At 31.4% G+C, this 13809-nt stretch overlaps 1 protein-coding gene across 1 annotated transcript; it reads right to left on the reverse strand.

Annotated features, from left to right (window-relative positions):
• Positions 1 to 4462: 4462 nt before the first annotated feature.
• LOC109221340 (uncharacterized protein At1g04910-like) lies at positions 4463 to 8183 on the reverse strand. The gene is made up of 8 exons (XM_019385816.1): positions 7456 to 8183; positions 6684 to 6751; positions 6457 to 6545; positions 6189 to 6354; positions 5804 to 6093; positions 5520 to 5724; positions 5269 to 5426; positions 4463 to 5097 (listed from the first exon to the last, which is right to left on the reverse strand). The coding sequence occupies exons 1-8, from the start codon at positions 7721 to 7723 to the stop codon at positions 4845 to 4847; spliced, it is 1497 nt and encodes a 498-aa protein (XP_019241361.1). The 5' UTR covers positions 7724 to 8183; the 3' UTR covers positions 4463 to 4844.
• Positions 8184 to 13809: the final 5626 nt, after the last annotated feature.

The following is a 13809-nucleotide window of genomic DNA, read 5'->3' on the forward strand; positions in this document are numbered from 1 at the left end:
CCCCCCCCGTGTGGTATTGAAGCATAAAATATCAGTTCTTTTTTATTTTCTTTTTTCCTTTCTCCTTTCTCTATTTGATTTCCGTCACCTAAGATCATCTCCAACCCTAACACAAAATTTCACACCAAATTTCATACCAAAATGGTGTAACACCAAATTTACTCCAACCATTGCATCATTTTTTACACCAAAAAATAATATTTCTTTTCTCTCTTCTATATTATATTATTATCTTCTATTTAAATTTTATTTTTTATTTCCTTCAAACAAATACTATCTTTTTTCTTTTTTCCATATTCATTATATATAATTCACATTCACCACTTATATAATCATTTATTACAAAATTATTTTAAAGGATAAATCAACTAAAAGTGAAATCATTGGTAAAAGATAATTAAATAAATATTACATCATAGTCAAATTTAATTTAAGTACCACATAAATATTCAACTTTCGCCTCTATTCTCCCATAAATGCTCGATTAATGCATTACGAAGTGCGAAATGCGCATCTTTATCCTTAATTTTTTTGTGTCGAGCTAAAAATTATTCAAATCGGTGATCTTCATCTACTACCATTTCTACCGTAGGAGCTGGACATTCACGTGCATCTTCAATTGGTGCATTAAACTTATGTTTTATATTTTTTAATGTAATTTCAATTTTAATTTATCCTCCTTTGATGTACTTTAATTATAATGTATTTTTATTTTATGTATTGTTAATTTTCTTTTTTAAACTTTAGTTTTCACTTTTCAATTTTAGCAACATTAGATATCTTTCATTTGCATTTTTTACTTTTAAATAATGATTATATTTCTTTTTATACAATTATAATAATAATAAAATTAACTTATAATTTCATATAAAAGTAAAAGTAAAAAGTAAATATATAATTATATATTTAATTCAAAAAAATTTAGAAAGTAAATTTCTTCTAGAAATTGAAATTATAATTTTGCTTCTCACTCTCTCAGAGAGAATGAAATACACACGCTCTGCCGCATAAGCCTTTAGGATTCAAATAATTCTATTTCAATATAGTTTAAGGTGGTAATAGGATTCCCGCAAAAATAAAATATGTAGTTGAAAATCCGACAATAAGTCAAGGGGTACTTATGCATTTTCCCGGGGTGATTATGTATTATGCCATATTCAAAATGTAACATGAACTAATACGAATAACATCATATCATGTGGGGTGATGAATCATTGTCAGTTGTACCTTATTTTCAACTAGGTACGTTTCCTTATTGATCGACCATCTGTCTCATGCATATTTACTTGATGTGAAATATCTAAATAAAAGATTACTAGTAATCTAGAGTGTTTTTGGAAAGTTAAACAAGAGTTAGTCTCATCAAACATAAACTACGTGGGACTTCATTTAAAAATGAGGAATGTATTGAAAATTGGTTAGTAACATTTTCTTGTTTAGTTTTCTTAGGAAGAAGTGCTATAAAAATTCATAAACCAAGTGGATGTAGTTGATTCCAGAGAATCAATTCAATGATTATGAGATAGAAATTCAAGTACATAGTATTATGAGCTCAAAAAAAGAAAACGAACTCACTAATTTAATCTTCTTATGCACTAGTATTTAAAAAAAAAAAAAAAATAGTGTCTGCCTGTAAGGCTGACATGCTTCCTGTCCAATGAGATTATGGTAAAAACTTCATAAAAGAATCGGACTATATTGATTGAAAATAATTATCTTCATGCATAAAAATATTAGATGCTTAGTAAAAAACATAAAACAATCATCGCTAATAACTACTGTAGGCATGATATTTATTTTATCTTTTTCGCCTGTCAATAATCCTAGCACTAGAGATAATAAGGGTGTAATTAGAACCTAGAGTCATATCTGCATTGATTGAGTGTAATTGAATTTTTACTAAGATTCCTACCTCGAGGTTGCTTTTTCTTCTTGGATCCTTCACTTAATTGATAAGAATAACAACAAAACAATTACCATCTGTTAATGTAGTACTATATCATAGGCCAGTGGTTTCTTGGTATTGCCATTCTTGAATTTCTAACGGGAGAGAATCCCAAGCAAGATCCCAATAATTTGTAATTAAATATAAGCCCATATAGACTTTTTTTTTTTTGTTTCCCACCCGGTGTCCGGTACCCGCATTGGAGCCCGACTATATCTGGATTTGCGCCGCGTAGGGCCCCATTTGGGAGGAAGCGCTCCCTACCAAGGATTTTTCCATACCCAGAGCTCGAACTCGAGACCTCTGATTAAGAGGGGAGCAGTCTCATCCACTGCATCACATCCTTTGGTGGTCCATATAGACCTTTTAACTTCGTTTATCGTCGTTTTCCATTTTTTTGTTTTTATTTAGTAGTTTGATTTAAATGATATCAATTAGTGTAGGAATAAGTTTTACTCATGTTAATATGTTTATTTTGGATTCGATACTTTTTTACTAACATAATACATAAAAAACTTCTACTGCAGAGAAATTAATAAATAATAATATTAGAATGAGTCGAAATAAAATGAAGCAACATGAATAGTGAGTTTTCATGTACTTACTTGGGATCAGAGCAGTAATATTGTTTTTAGTTGTTGTTATGAAAAAAATGGAAGAATTGAAACTAAGGGAGGATTGAACACTTAAAAAAAAATTATTTTCTAATTCTTTTGGCATTTGAAAATTGGTTGAATAGAGCCACTGACACTGAATAATTGAGCAATAATATATGAACTAAAGTTGGAAATTAAGCAAATAATGACTCTTTCAACAAGGACGAACTCAAGCACTAGTGTTAGGAGGAATAATTGCTAAAAACAGATTAATTTAGTGGAGATTAAGTGCTGAAAGTGGCTTTGCTTTTGTGTTTAGCCATTAGTGTCCTCTCACTTACTATATGAATATGAAAATAATGTGGAAACATTTCTTTTTATGGATCCCAAATACTCCATTTTTTAATTTTCTTCAAGAAAATTAAGGTATCAGCTGGCCTACATGTGAATTATTAATCATAATGATAAATGATTATGCACACCACCTATACCACTAATGGCTTCTTATTAGGGCGATTATATTAGTTTTCTTAACATTTAACGACAATATTATATCAGAAAAGCAACAACAACTATCTAGTAAAATCCCACAAGTGAGGTATGGGAAAAGTAGGGAGTACGCAGACCTTACCCTTATCCCGAGGAAGTAGAGAAGTTGTTTCCGATAGACTCTCAGCTCAAGAAAACGAAAAGAGACAATATATCAGTACCATCAACAGAAACCATAAAAAGAATAACAACATCGTAAGAACCAGAAAATAGATGCAAGGCAATAAAAATAACCAGTAAATAGGACCCGATGCTATGAAAAACGAAAGAATAGTGTGAACACCACATTAACCACTAGCAGACAAAACCGTATCAGGCTAGCCTCACACACGGTACGAAGTAGAAAAATGTTCAATATAAGATAAGCAAAACAAAAAATAAACATCTTTATTTCTGGTTGCCTTTTGTTTTTCTTTCTTTATTTTTCCTTCTATAACGTATATTCGATAGATTTAATGCAAGCGAGCTGTAAAGTACTTTTATTAAAATCAATGGTAAATGAGTTTAATGAAAAGTAATTTCAGCCATAAACTAAAACCCCAAGAAACAGAACTAAACAAACAGTTAATAATCTATCAAAAACCAAAGGAATATGTCTAAAGCATAAAGTTTTGTATATTTAAGGATGAATAGACAAAATGTTTGACATTAACAAAATAACTGAGCATCTCTTCACTGCCATACTCCCCAGCTTACCAATCAAATTATATGTACAAACCACCACCAATTACATATGCTTTGTGGAATTCACAAACATGGCTTGACCAGTCCCTTTTTTTTTTTTTTTTTTTAATTATGGTGTGAGGGGGGTGGGGGTAATTAATAAGACTCAATATCCAGCACACAATGCATAGGGAATTATTTTAGGTTCTGTGCTGGAAAACCGAACGACGACAACAACAACATACCCAATATTATCCCACACCGTGAGGTGTGGAGAGGGTAGTGTGTACGCAGACCTTACCCCTACCTTATGAGGATAGAGAGGTTGTTTCCAATAGACCCTCGGCTCAAGAAAGCATAAGCATCACATTAATGAAAATATAGACAAGGGACAGTACCAAAAAACCATATAAAAGCATAATAAAAACAACAAGATAGTAAGGTGATCAACAATAAAGGAAACAACGATTAGTCATAAAAACTTACCAATAGAAAGCGAGACTGTGTGCCAATACTACTGGAAAACCGAACGAATCAAAACAAAATGAATGTGATTATGTATATAGGAACAAATAAATTACTATCACAAACTCCGTAAGAGTCAATCTTGTTGAGAACAGTACGTATAGAAAAATGTTTGGAAAAAAATATAAAGAGGTAAACGTAAAAGAACAAAAGAATGGAGAAGAAGCAAATATAGCACACGAGATTTAAGAAAAAGAATGGAGGAGCCTAAATGGAACTTTAAATTTGAGCAAATCCAAAAGTTCCTGCAAAACAAATCTATGTTGTACTACCCCCTCAGTGTATACTGCCATTGACAATGTATATCCCTACAATGGCAGGACAGTTTCTATACATGTATTCTATTATAGGGTTTCTGGAAAAAAAACATTTATATATAACCCTTTCAAATGCTTCCGAGTTCTTCTCAGGATTTGGAGTGCAACAGACCCTTTACTTCAACAGCCTCCTCAGAAGCAAAATCGAGCTCAAATTTTTCGAGTGTTGTATAAGCATTTCCTCCAAATATGTCATAGAAGTGCGCGGAAGTATCTTTTCCTAACCCGAATGTTACCACCAACCATGATTTAAATGTTGCTTAACGTCTCATCCTCATAAGATGGTTCTAAGCACTCCCACGGGTTGGAGTAAAAATAATCTTCCTCTTTAGGTCTGTCTTGAATGACTAATCTCTTCGTAGGGTTGCCCATACGTTCAGCATGAGCTTCCTTAACAGCGATAGAAAACTCATCCCATGTCAATGATCCAGCATTATGTTGGTCTATTAAATCCACCAGAAGTCTTCTGTGCAACAAGATAGTTTTCTTGTATCCAAGATATCTATATAGAAAGAATAGAGGGCATTCAGATGAAATTAAGATTGTACAAAAACCAGCAAACCAACTAAACCCCACATGTAATGTGCAATCCCTAATAAGTAATTTACTACTATTTGGAATATGAAGTCGCCCTTTTATTATGCAACTACTATGATCTATCAAAAATGAATACCTGCGATGTCCTTCGACAACTTTAGCCATGTTTCCGTCATAAGTAGGAACAAAGATATCGCTCTCCAGAGAAACGAGATAATCTAATGCTGCCATCTGGGAGGAGTGATTTTGAAAGAACCTCAGCTCAGAAGGCTCTAGTAGTGTCTCCTTCCTTACCTGTTAGAAATGAAATCCCGTGCAAATTATAAGTCTGCAAATTCAGTCAACGTATTCAGAAGCTTAAAAACTAACTAGAACTTTCTAACTTACCAGATTTGGATAAGCTGCAGCAAGACTAGCCATTCTCCTTTCTCCACCATAAATCTCTCCTGCAGCGATGTAAACTTGAATACTAGGATCAATGTCCAACGCCCTTAAAGTAAGAGCAGTTTCCTCAGGAGTCAAAGGACAGAGACCGTCTCTTCTTTTCAAATCTGAATTTATAATTTTTTCTTTCCACCACGGATAAGCATATCTGGAGAAAGGTAAAAATTAATCAGCAAGAGAACTAACGATGGTTAAAGCCACCAATGAATACGAGGATTTAACTTCACCTCATTCTAGTCAACTCTTCAACCTCCTCATTGTTGCATCCCTGAGTACAGCCAGAGAAAGCTAACATATCCATTTCGTATCTTAGGTGCAGAACCATAAAAGGACCCTCTTCTCTGAGTAGTCTGATAACCTTTCTACCCAGCTCTTCTATTTGTGGGGTGAATTTCAACGCACCAAAATTAACTCGGCATCGTAGCTTTTGAATTTCCATAGGTTGTCCATTATTGGCAAGCCGAGCATCAGTCCTGTTCAAATGAACTACTTTATGCTTCCGAATTAAGGGAAGAATCTGTATTCAGAAAATGACCATCATTAAACTGGAAAAAGGATGCGAGAGTTAACAACGATAACGAAGTACCATTTATTTAGCAATAAACGACAAACCTGATTATGGTAGTAGGAAATGTCGGACCAACTAATAGGAGCCATGGTATGAATCGTTCCTAACTCTACTCTCCTCTTCAGTCTTGGAGGTAGCTCCTTCAGTATTCGAACTTCATCTCTCAAGGATGTTATAAAATGATCAATATCAAATATGTCTTGAAATTCACTGCAAACAAAAAATGTTGTTAATACCAGTCATCATCTTTTCATACTAAAGAAGAATTCAGTAATTTGAAAGACAAAAATCAAGATAATTGAGTGGATGCACCTCGGATCAGCCCAAAAGGAGGTTTTATCTAGCTCAGGAACAATAAGAGTCACATTCAAATATCTTGCTATAGCAACCATATCACATATCTGCATCAAGAGTAGACAAAGAACAAAAGGAAAAACAAGTGACATAATCATCCATACGAGTCAAATTTACAATGGTCATCCAAATTAATTACATTTGTATGTGGTAGTGAACTGATTGATCTAAAACAAGCTACTAACCGCTGACCGCATTTGATTAAGCCCACCATTGCATGAAACCATGAGGTAACCATTATTCCTGTAAACCCCTGAGATTCACAAATAATCATAACATCCATCAGTCTGACAAATCGTTCAGATGTAAAGTTATGAGCTCTAAATTCAGCCCCCGGAACTTCCAATACTAACGGTCAGGAAACATATAACCGCTGAAAGACTTGCAAAACAATTTTGTTCTTAACTTAGGGTAACCAGAAAGTTTGATTAACCTGAATAGGACGCTGTAGTGTGTGATTTCAATAATATTCCCAAGCCAAATACTTAAAAAATGGATCAACATACTTTAAAAGTATACCAAATTATAGTTAGCACAATACTACAATAACCTTGTGATGATACGTAAAATTCCTTCTATAACAAGTCCTCCAACTAAAATATGCATAAATGGCATTAAGCTATACTCATTAATAATTCCACTTCCCCACTAAGATGACTATCTCTATGACACAATATGCAACATGATCTCTTAGTTATCGAACGCAAAGGCGAAGCCAAGATTTCAACTTTATGAGTTCTGGATTTTAAAACAATGACTTCAAGTGCTAATAACTGGATTCTAAATTTAATTTTTGTATAAATTTAACAAATTTCTTAATACAAATACATAGTTTGAGCAAAAGTTACTGTGTTCGGCCTCCAACCTTATAGGAATGTAAGGGGAAAACAAGTCAACAATACTGAGTACATGGACATGAAAACACACACACACACACAGAGTCAAAAGGATACTCACTCTTTGGTGGAAGAACTCTAGCAGGGACCGCAGGAGATGATTTAACGACGAGTAGTGCAGTGGATTCGTGAGAAAAACAAGAGGGCCAGCCTTTTAAAACCCTAGGACCCCAATTCTCTCCCAATATAGTCAATTGAACCAAACAAATCCACAACAGCACAGATGTAGTTACCCTTATAATCCATAGCTTCATTCTAGACCTATATACTATACAATTCTTCAGTTTCTCTACACGACTCTCCCCTAAAGCTGTCCCTTTTAACCCCATTATTCTTTATGACCAACCCCCCAACCCCTACAATTCTCTGCCCATAAAATCACTATTCAAATCTCAAGTTTGTATTTTTTTTCCTTTTTTAGCTCAATATCTCATCACACACAATCAATATACCCCATAAAGCTCACTTCTTTGGATAATGTAGGATCTAAAATCAATCAAGATCCCACTTTATTTGAGACCCACAATATTGCTTCATACAAAAGAAGACGTGGGGTTATAAAAAAGTTGAAATCCGAGCACCAAAATAGGAAAAGTTTAAATCTTTAACCTAAATGAGAAGAAAATTTCAGAATATTCCTTTCAGAAATTTGAGCAAAACTGCAAAACTTGGATTATGAAAAAAAAAAAGGATGTGAATGGGAGCAGGAGAAAGATGATGATAACTCAATTGGGTCGGATTCAGGGAGTGATAATATATGGATCGGGTCTTGACCCTGTTGATTGGTTGAAATGGTTATGACATGCCAAGTTGGAAACAAATTTATGGATATTGAATGTTTACACTAAACTAAACTGTAGTTGATTTATTATGGTTAAATTAATTAACAAAATTAATGTAAACTGTTTATTAACTCCATTTAAGTAATAACAAACATTTATCAAAATATATACTACTCCTATTTTGTAAGTATTCATTAATTTAATTTAATAGAAATACCACATTTGCCTCATGCTTAAGCTCAGTTTTTGTCTGTGCTTCTTTTTCAACTTTGGTAGTGATTCATTTTTTTTTTTTTTTAAATAGCACTTTTGTGTGATCAATGACTATCACATGGGACTAAATTATCTTGTCTTGTTATACTTATCTCCATTTTATCTTTTTTTTTATTTGAAAATAGTTTGTTGAAAAATAGAAATAAATTAGTTTTAACATTTGATTTTGATCTTTAAGTTGAATTAATTCATGTTTACATTTTTTTTCCGGTTATGAGTCGGATTTGATAACATTTACCTACTCTTATCTTTTAAGTATACGACGCAAACAATCTTGGTGATAATCCAACCTTATAAAACCGATCTTGATTTTATAATATCAAGATTTACATACTATAGTATAGACGACGAATTTGATTTTACATTAAATAGCATATGATACTTCTTTGATGAATAATTTGAACTAAAAAACTAGTTACTAAAAATTTATTGCTTATTTGCTTGTAATATTCTTTTTCTTAGAAAATATACAAGTTTGTCGCAGAGGATCAGGAAACTAAAACAAGATTTGCTTAGGTTGAAATTTTGGACCCGTTTGGCCATGATTTTTGCCAAAATAAATTTGGGATTTATTTTCAAAACTCATGTTTGGCCATAAATTTTGCCCACATTTTGGCAAAATCCCAAATCCCAAACCCCAAATCCTAAAATTACCCCAATTGCTGATTTTGGGCCAAAATCCCAAAACTTGGGAATTATATACATGTTTTTCCAAAATAAAGTTGGGAAATATGTTTTGAAAACGTATGTCCAAACAGATTTTCATCTTCAAACCGAACTTCACTCAAATCAGATTTTTCAAAACAAATTTGGGATCTATGGCCAAACGCTAGTTTTGACTAGGGTGTTTGGATTGGCTTATAAAAAGTATGATTTTAAGCTAAAAGCCAAAAGTCATAAGTTGGTAATACCCAACTTTTGGTTTTTTGCTTATTTTTGTGCTTTTTATGTTTAAAAGTAAGTGCTTTTAAGCACTTTTTATCATTGTCAAACACCACACAAAACTAAAAAAGTACTTAAAAGTCAATAAGCACTTAAAATAAGTCAATCCAAACACCCAAAGTAGCTTTTAAGCTAAAAGCCAAAAGCCATAAGTTAGTAATACCCAACTTTTAGCTTTTTGCTTATTTTTGTACTTTTTATGCCTAAAAGTAAGTGCTTTTAAACACTTTTTTATCATTGTCAAACACCACACAAACTAAAAAGGTGCTTAAAAGCCAACAGGCACTTAAAATAAGTCAATCCAAACACCCTCTAAGTAAAAAGCAGTTCGATACACAAAATATTTCGTATTCACACAAGTTCGATACATAAAATATTTCGTATTCACACAAGGTCCGAAAAAGGATCGCATCTTTCATGTGATGTAAACAACTTATCATAATATATCATTAACAGCTGCCGTCAGACTTCTCTATAACAACATCCTTATATAACAACACTTCACTATACAAGTCAAGTTTTTTCCGGAACCAATTTTCATGTTATGTTATAATATATGTTATGTATAACAGCACTTCGCTATAACATTCAAAAATATTCGAAACAAACGAGACTGTCATAGAGAAGTTTGACTGTATTTAGGGGTGTCAATGGTTTGGTTCGGCCGGTTATTTTATAAATTTTGTACCATACCAATTTTTCGGTTATTCTATTATGTATAACCAAAATCAGATTTTTCGAAACCGTACCAATCATGTCGGTTTTTCTTCGGTATCGGTACGGTTCAGTTAATTTTCGATATTTTTTTTAAATGTCATATAGTCACTATTAGAAATAGAATGCAATAACACAAGTACTTTTATAGAAATTAGTAGAACTCTCTAAATATTTTACTGTTTAAAGAGTGATAAATTAAGAAAATATATGTATATATACTAATCTTAATGTACGCGCGTTGCGCGTGTTTCTCATCTCAATAAGTATTTTTTTCGTAAGAAACTTACATATTTAAAAAAAATTGTGTTTGAGTAATAAAATAAAGTGTAAGCTTATGAAATTGTTGAATATTGATCTTATATAGCTAACTCAATAAAGGAAAAAAAATTGCTTATGAAAGTCCTCAATCATTATTCAATATGTTCATCTTAAATTATGTTTCAAATTATAATTTTATCAGTTCAATTTCACAAGTTATCTTGCTCTCTTTTTAGTTTCGGTAAAAACCCATATCCTTTGAAGATTTAGAAATTTTCTGATTTTTTTTTTTAAAAGCTATTCTCAAGTTCATTCGAGAAGACATAAATATGGTATAGACTTAAGACTTTTATTACGATTCTTTCAAAATTTGTCAAATAACATAAATTAAAAAATTAAGTCATATGTCTTCTCAATTTATTTCCCTTCAATTTCAATGTTACCCATGTAGTGAAGTTTTAAGTTGATGAAACAAAAAAAATATACTACTACATAACTTTGTCTAACGGATAAAAGATCAATTAACATTTTTTGTAGAAGTTTCGTACTTTTATAATATAATTTAGGCTTGTACGATTTAGTATGATTGAATATGATATGAAATAATTATATTGGGTGCTTAATTGAACACGGGTTAATTATTTTGTATGGTTAAAATAAGAATTATTAAATACATATTCAACTGTTCTACGTTGAAATAATTTTAATTTTAAAATGTATTTTAATTTTAATTTAATAGTGACTTTATGTCCCATATTTCAATTTCATAATTAGAAATCAATTGAATTCACCGTAAAACTTCGTTCTCATATTGATTCTACGTATTACACAAAGGATTTATTTTCAAATAGTACAATATATGTAAGGTGAAGTATTTATTACTTTTAAATTCTTAAATATTAGGACTTCTTTCATTTAATAGATAAAATTTTTATTGATTTAAATTTAAAAGTCCTAAATATTAGGAAAGTAACTTAAATTAGAATTTTGTCCATTGTAAAAGCTATTATAAAAGGGTAAGAAAGACGAACGATATTTCGCTAGAGGTGTTCGTGCTTTTAATATAGTATAGATAGATATAGATTTGTATTAGTCAAGTACTTCTTCTTCTTCATCTTGAGATAGAATATGTTCTTGTTTCTTTGTATTTTGTTAGAATTAGTTTAATATAAATAATTTTTTTAAAATTAGATTAATAAAAAGAAGAAGTGCACAATGAGAATTAAGTGAAATATTTCTCATAACAATTAACACGTTATTTGAAGGCTTTAGAAAATAATTTTTATAATGATCAGTTTGGAAACGGCAAAAGAAAGTGTTAGTGTTACATTATGGTCTGTAGCTTACTATAAGTATTTTATTGGATGCAGAAGTTAAGAAAATTAATCTAACGTTATGTTACATTATTCGAATAAGAAAGTGATTATATAAGGTAAAATTTTAATTGATTTTGACTTCCTAAATTTTAGGATTTAATATTGATTTCAAAATCCTAAATATTAGGGAACTGTCTTAATGATAACTTTGTTTAGTGTGAAATTTATTTTAAAAGGGTAAAAAAGGCGAACGACATTTCGCTAAGGGCCTTCGTACTTTTGATATAGTATAGATATATCACACGAGTGGAAAGATATTAACTAAGTTGGGACTCAAGTATAAAGTCTGTAGGAGATTAAATATTCAAAAAGATAAAACTAAATCACACGAAAGGAAACATATTCAACATATTGTAGTTTGTTACTCATAATCACTAGAATACCTTGTATCTTACTAAACAATATGCTGGAAATAATTTGGTTTCAATAGGAGTAGTATAAATTGGTTTGGGAATTATGATTTTGAGTTTAATTACTTGTGGCTTGTAATTTTTTCATACTTCCAATGCCCAAGGAAAATTTTAATATTTTATTATTTTTAAACTTAATATATATATATATATATATATATATTTATATTTATTCGGTACGGTTCGGTAATTTTTTGGTTTATTTTTGTAAAGTCAAAAACATACCCTAATTATTGGTATGGTTATGGATTTATATAAGAACCTACGGTTTTATTAAAAATTTAAAAGAAACCTAAAAATCGATTCAGTACGGTACGGTTCGATCGGTTTAGTCGATTTTTAAATATCCATTAACACCCCTAACAATATTAACACGGCTCAAACCCGTGATTTATAGGCTCCCTTCACACGTAACATTGGTAAACAGAACAAAAACAATGTCATTGGTAGGGGTGTTCGTGGTTCGGTTTGGATCGGTTTTTCCCTAAAAAGAAACTAAACCAAGTAAGTCGGTTTTTCAAATATTAGAACCAAACCAAACCGATTAAGTCGGTTTCTTCTCGATTCGGTTTATGTCGGATTTTGTCGGTTTTCGGTTTTTTCGATTATTTGTCGGGTTTTTCTTAAATATAAGACATACACTACCAAACACATATTCCGGCGACCACATTTTCAACGTAACACTATCAAATCAATTGTCCTTTGAGAAATCTATTATTTACCAAGATATATTCATAATAATTTAATCAAATAGTGATGAATAATTTAAGGACTCAATTAAAAATATATTATTTTTAACACGAAATAGATTCTTACACTTAACAAAAGAAAACTACCAATCAAACTAGAATGTAAAGGTAAAGAACTATATTAAAAGTGCATACTATTAACATTTAACCATAAATTTTTTGAAACTTTATATAAAAATCTACGTATATATAGGTGTAATAATAAATTTGAAATAGCTACTCCTATAGTCGGTTTGGTTCGGTATTTTTCTGTTTTTTTCTAATTAAAACCAAAACCAAACCAAATTTGATCGGTTTTTAAAATTCAAAACCAAAACCAAACCAAACAAAAAAGTATCTGTTATAAAACAATAAAAGAAGAAGAAGAGTATTGCAGAGAAAAGTAGAGGGAGAGAATTCTTATTGATTTTGGGATGAATTACAATAGAATAGGATCCTCTATTTATAGGGAGAGGGTGACTTAGCCACCAAGCAATGAACCCTAGAATCTCTCTAAATATAGACATTCACCCTAAATAAAATTCTATTTATAACACTCCCCCTTGAATGTCTATTCAACAGATAATGTGCCTCGTTAAAACCTTAACTAAAATAAAATCCAGTGGGAAAAAAATTCTAGAGAAGGAAAAAGAGTACACATATCTAACAATACGCCTTTTGGTTGCCTCGTTAAAAACCTTGCAAGGAAACCCGGTGGGACAAAACCTTGTAAGGGAAAAAGAGTACAACGCGTATTGACTCCCCCTCATGAGAGCATCACTTTCACATCCTTAAGCATTTGCATTCCAATCTTGTGCACCATCTTCAAAAGATCTTTGGTAGATATTTGATAAACAAATCAGCCATATTAACTTGAATGAATATATTGCACCTTGAAATCATCATTCTTGATAGAGATGAATTGTCTT

This window comes from Nicotiana attenuata, unplaced genomic scaffold (assembly GCF_001879085.1).
Source record: "Nicotiana attenuata strain UT unplaced genomic scaffold, NIATTr2, whole genome shotgun sequence".
Classification (NCBI taxonomy): domain Eukaryota; kingdom Viridiplantae; phylum Streptophyta; class Magnoliopsida; order Solanales; family Solanaceae; genus Nicotiana; species Nicotiana attenuata.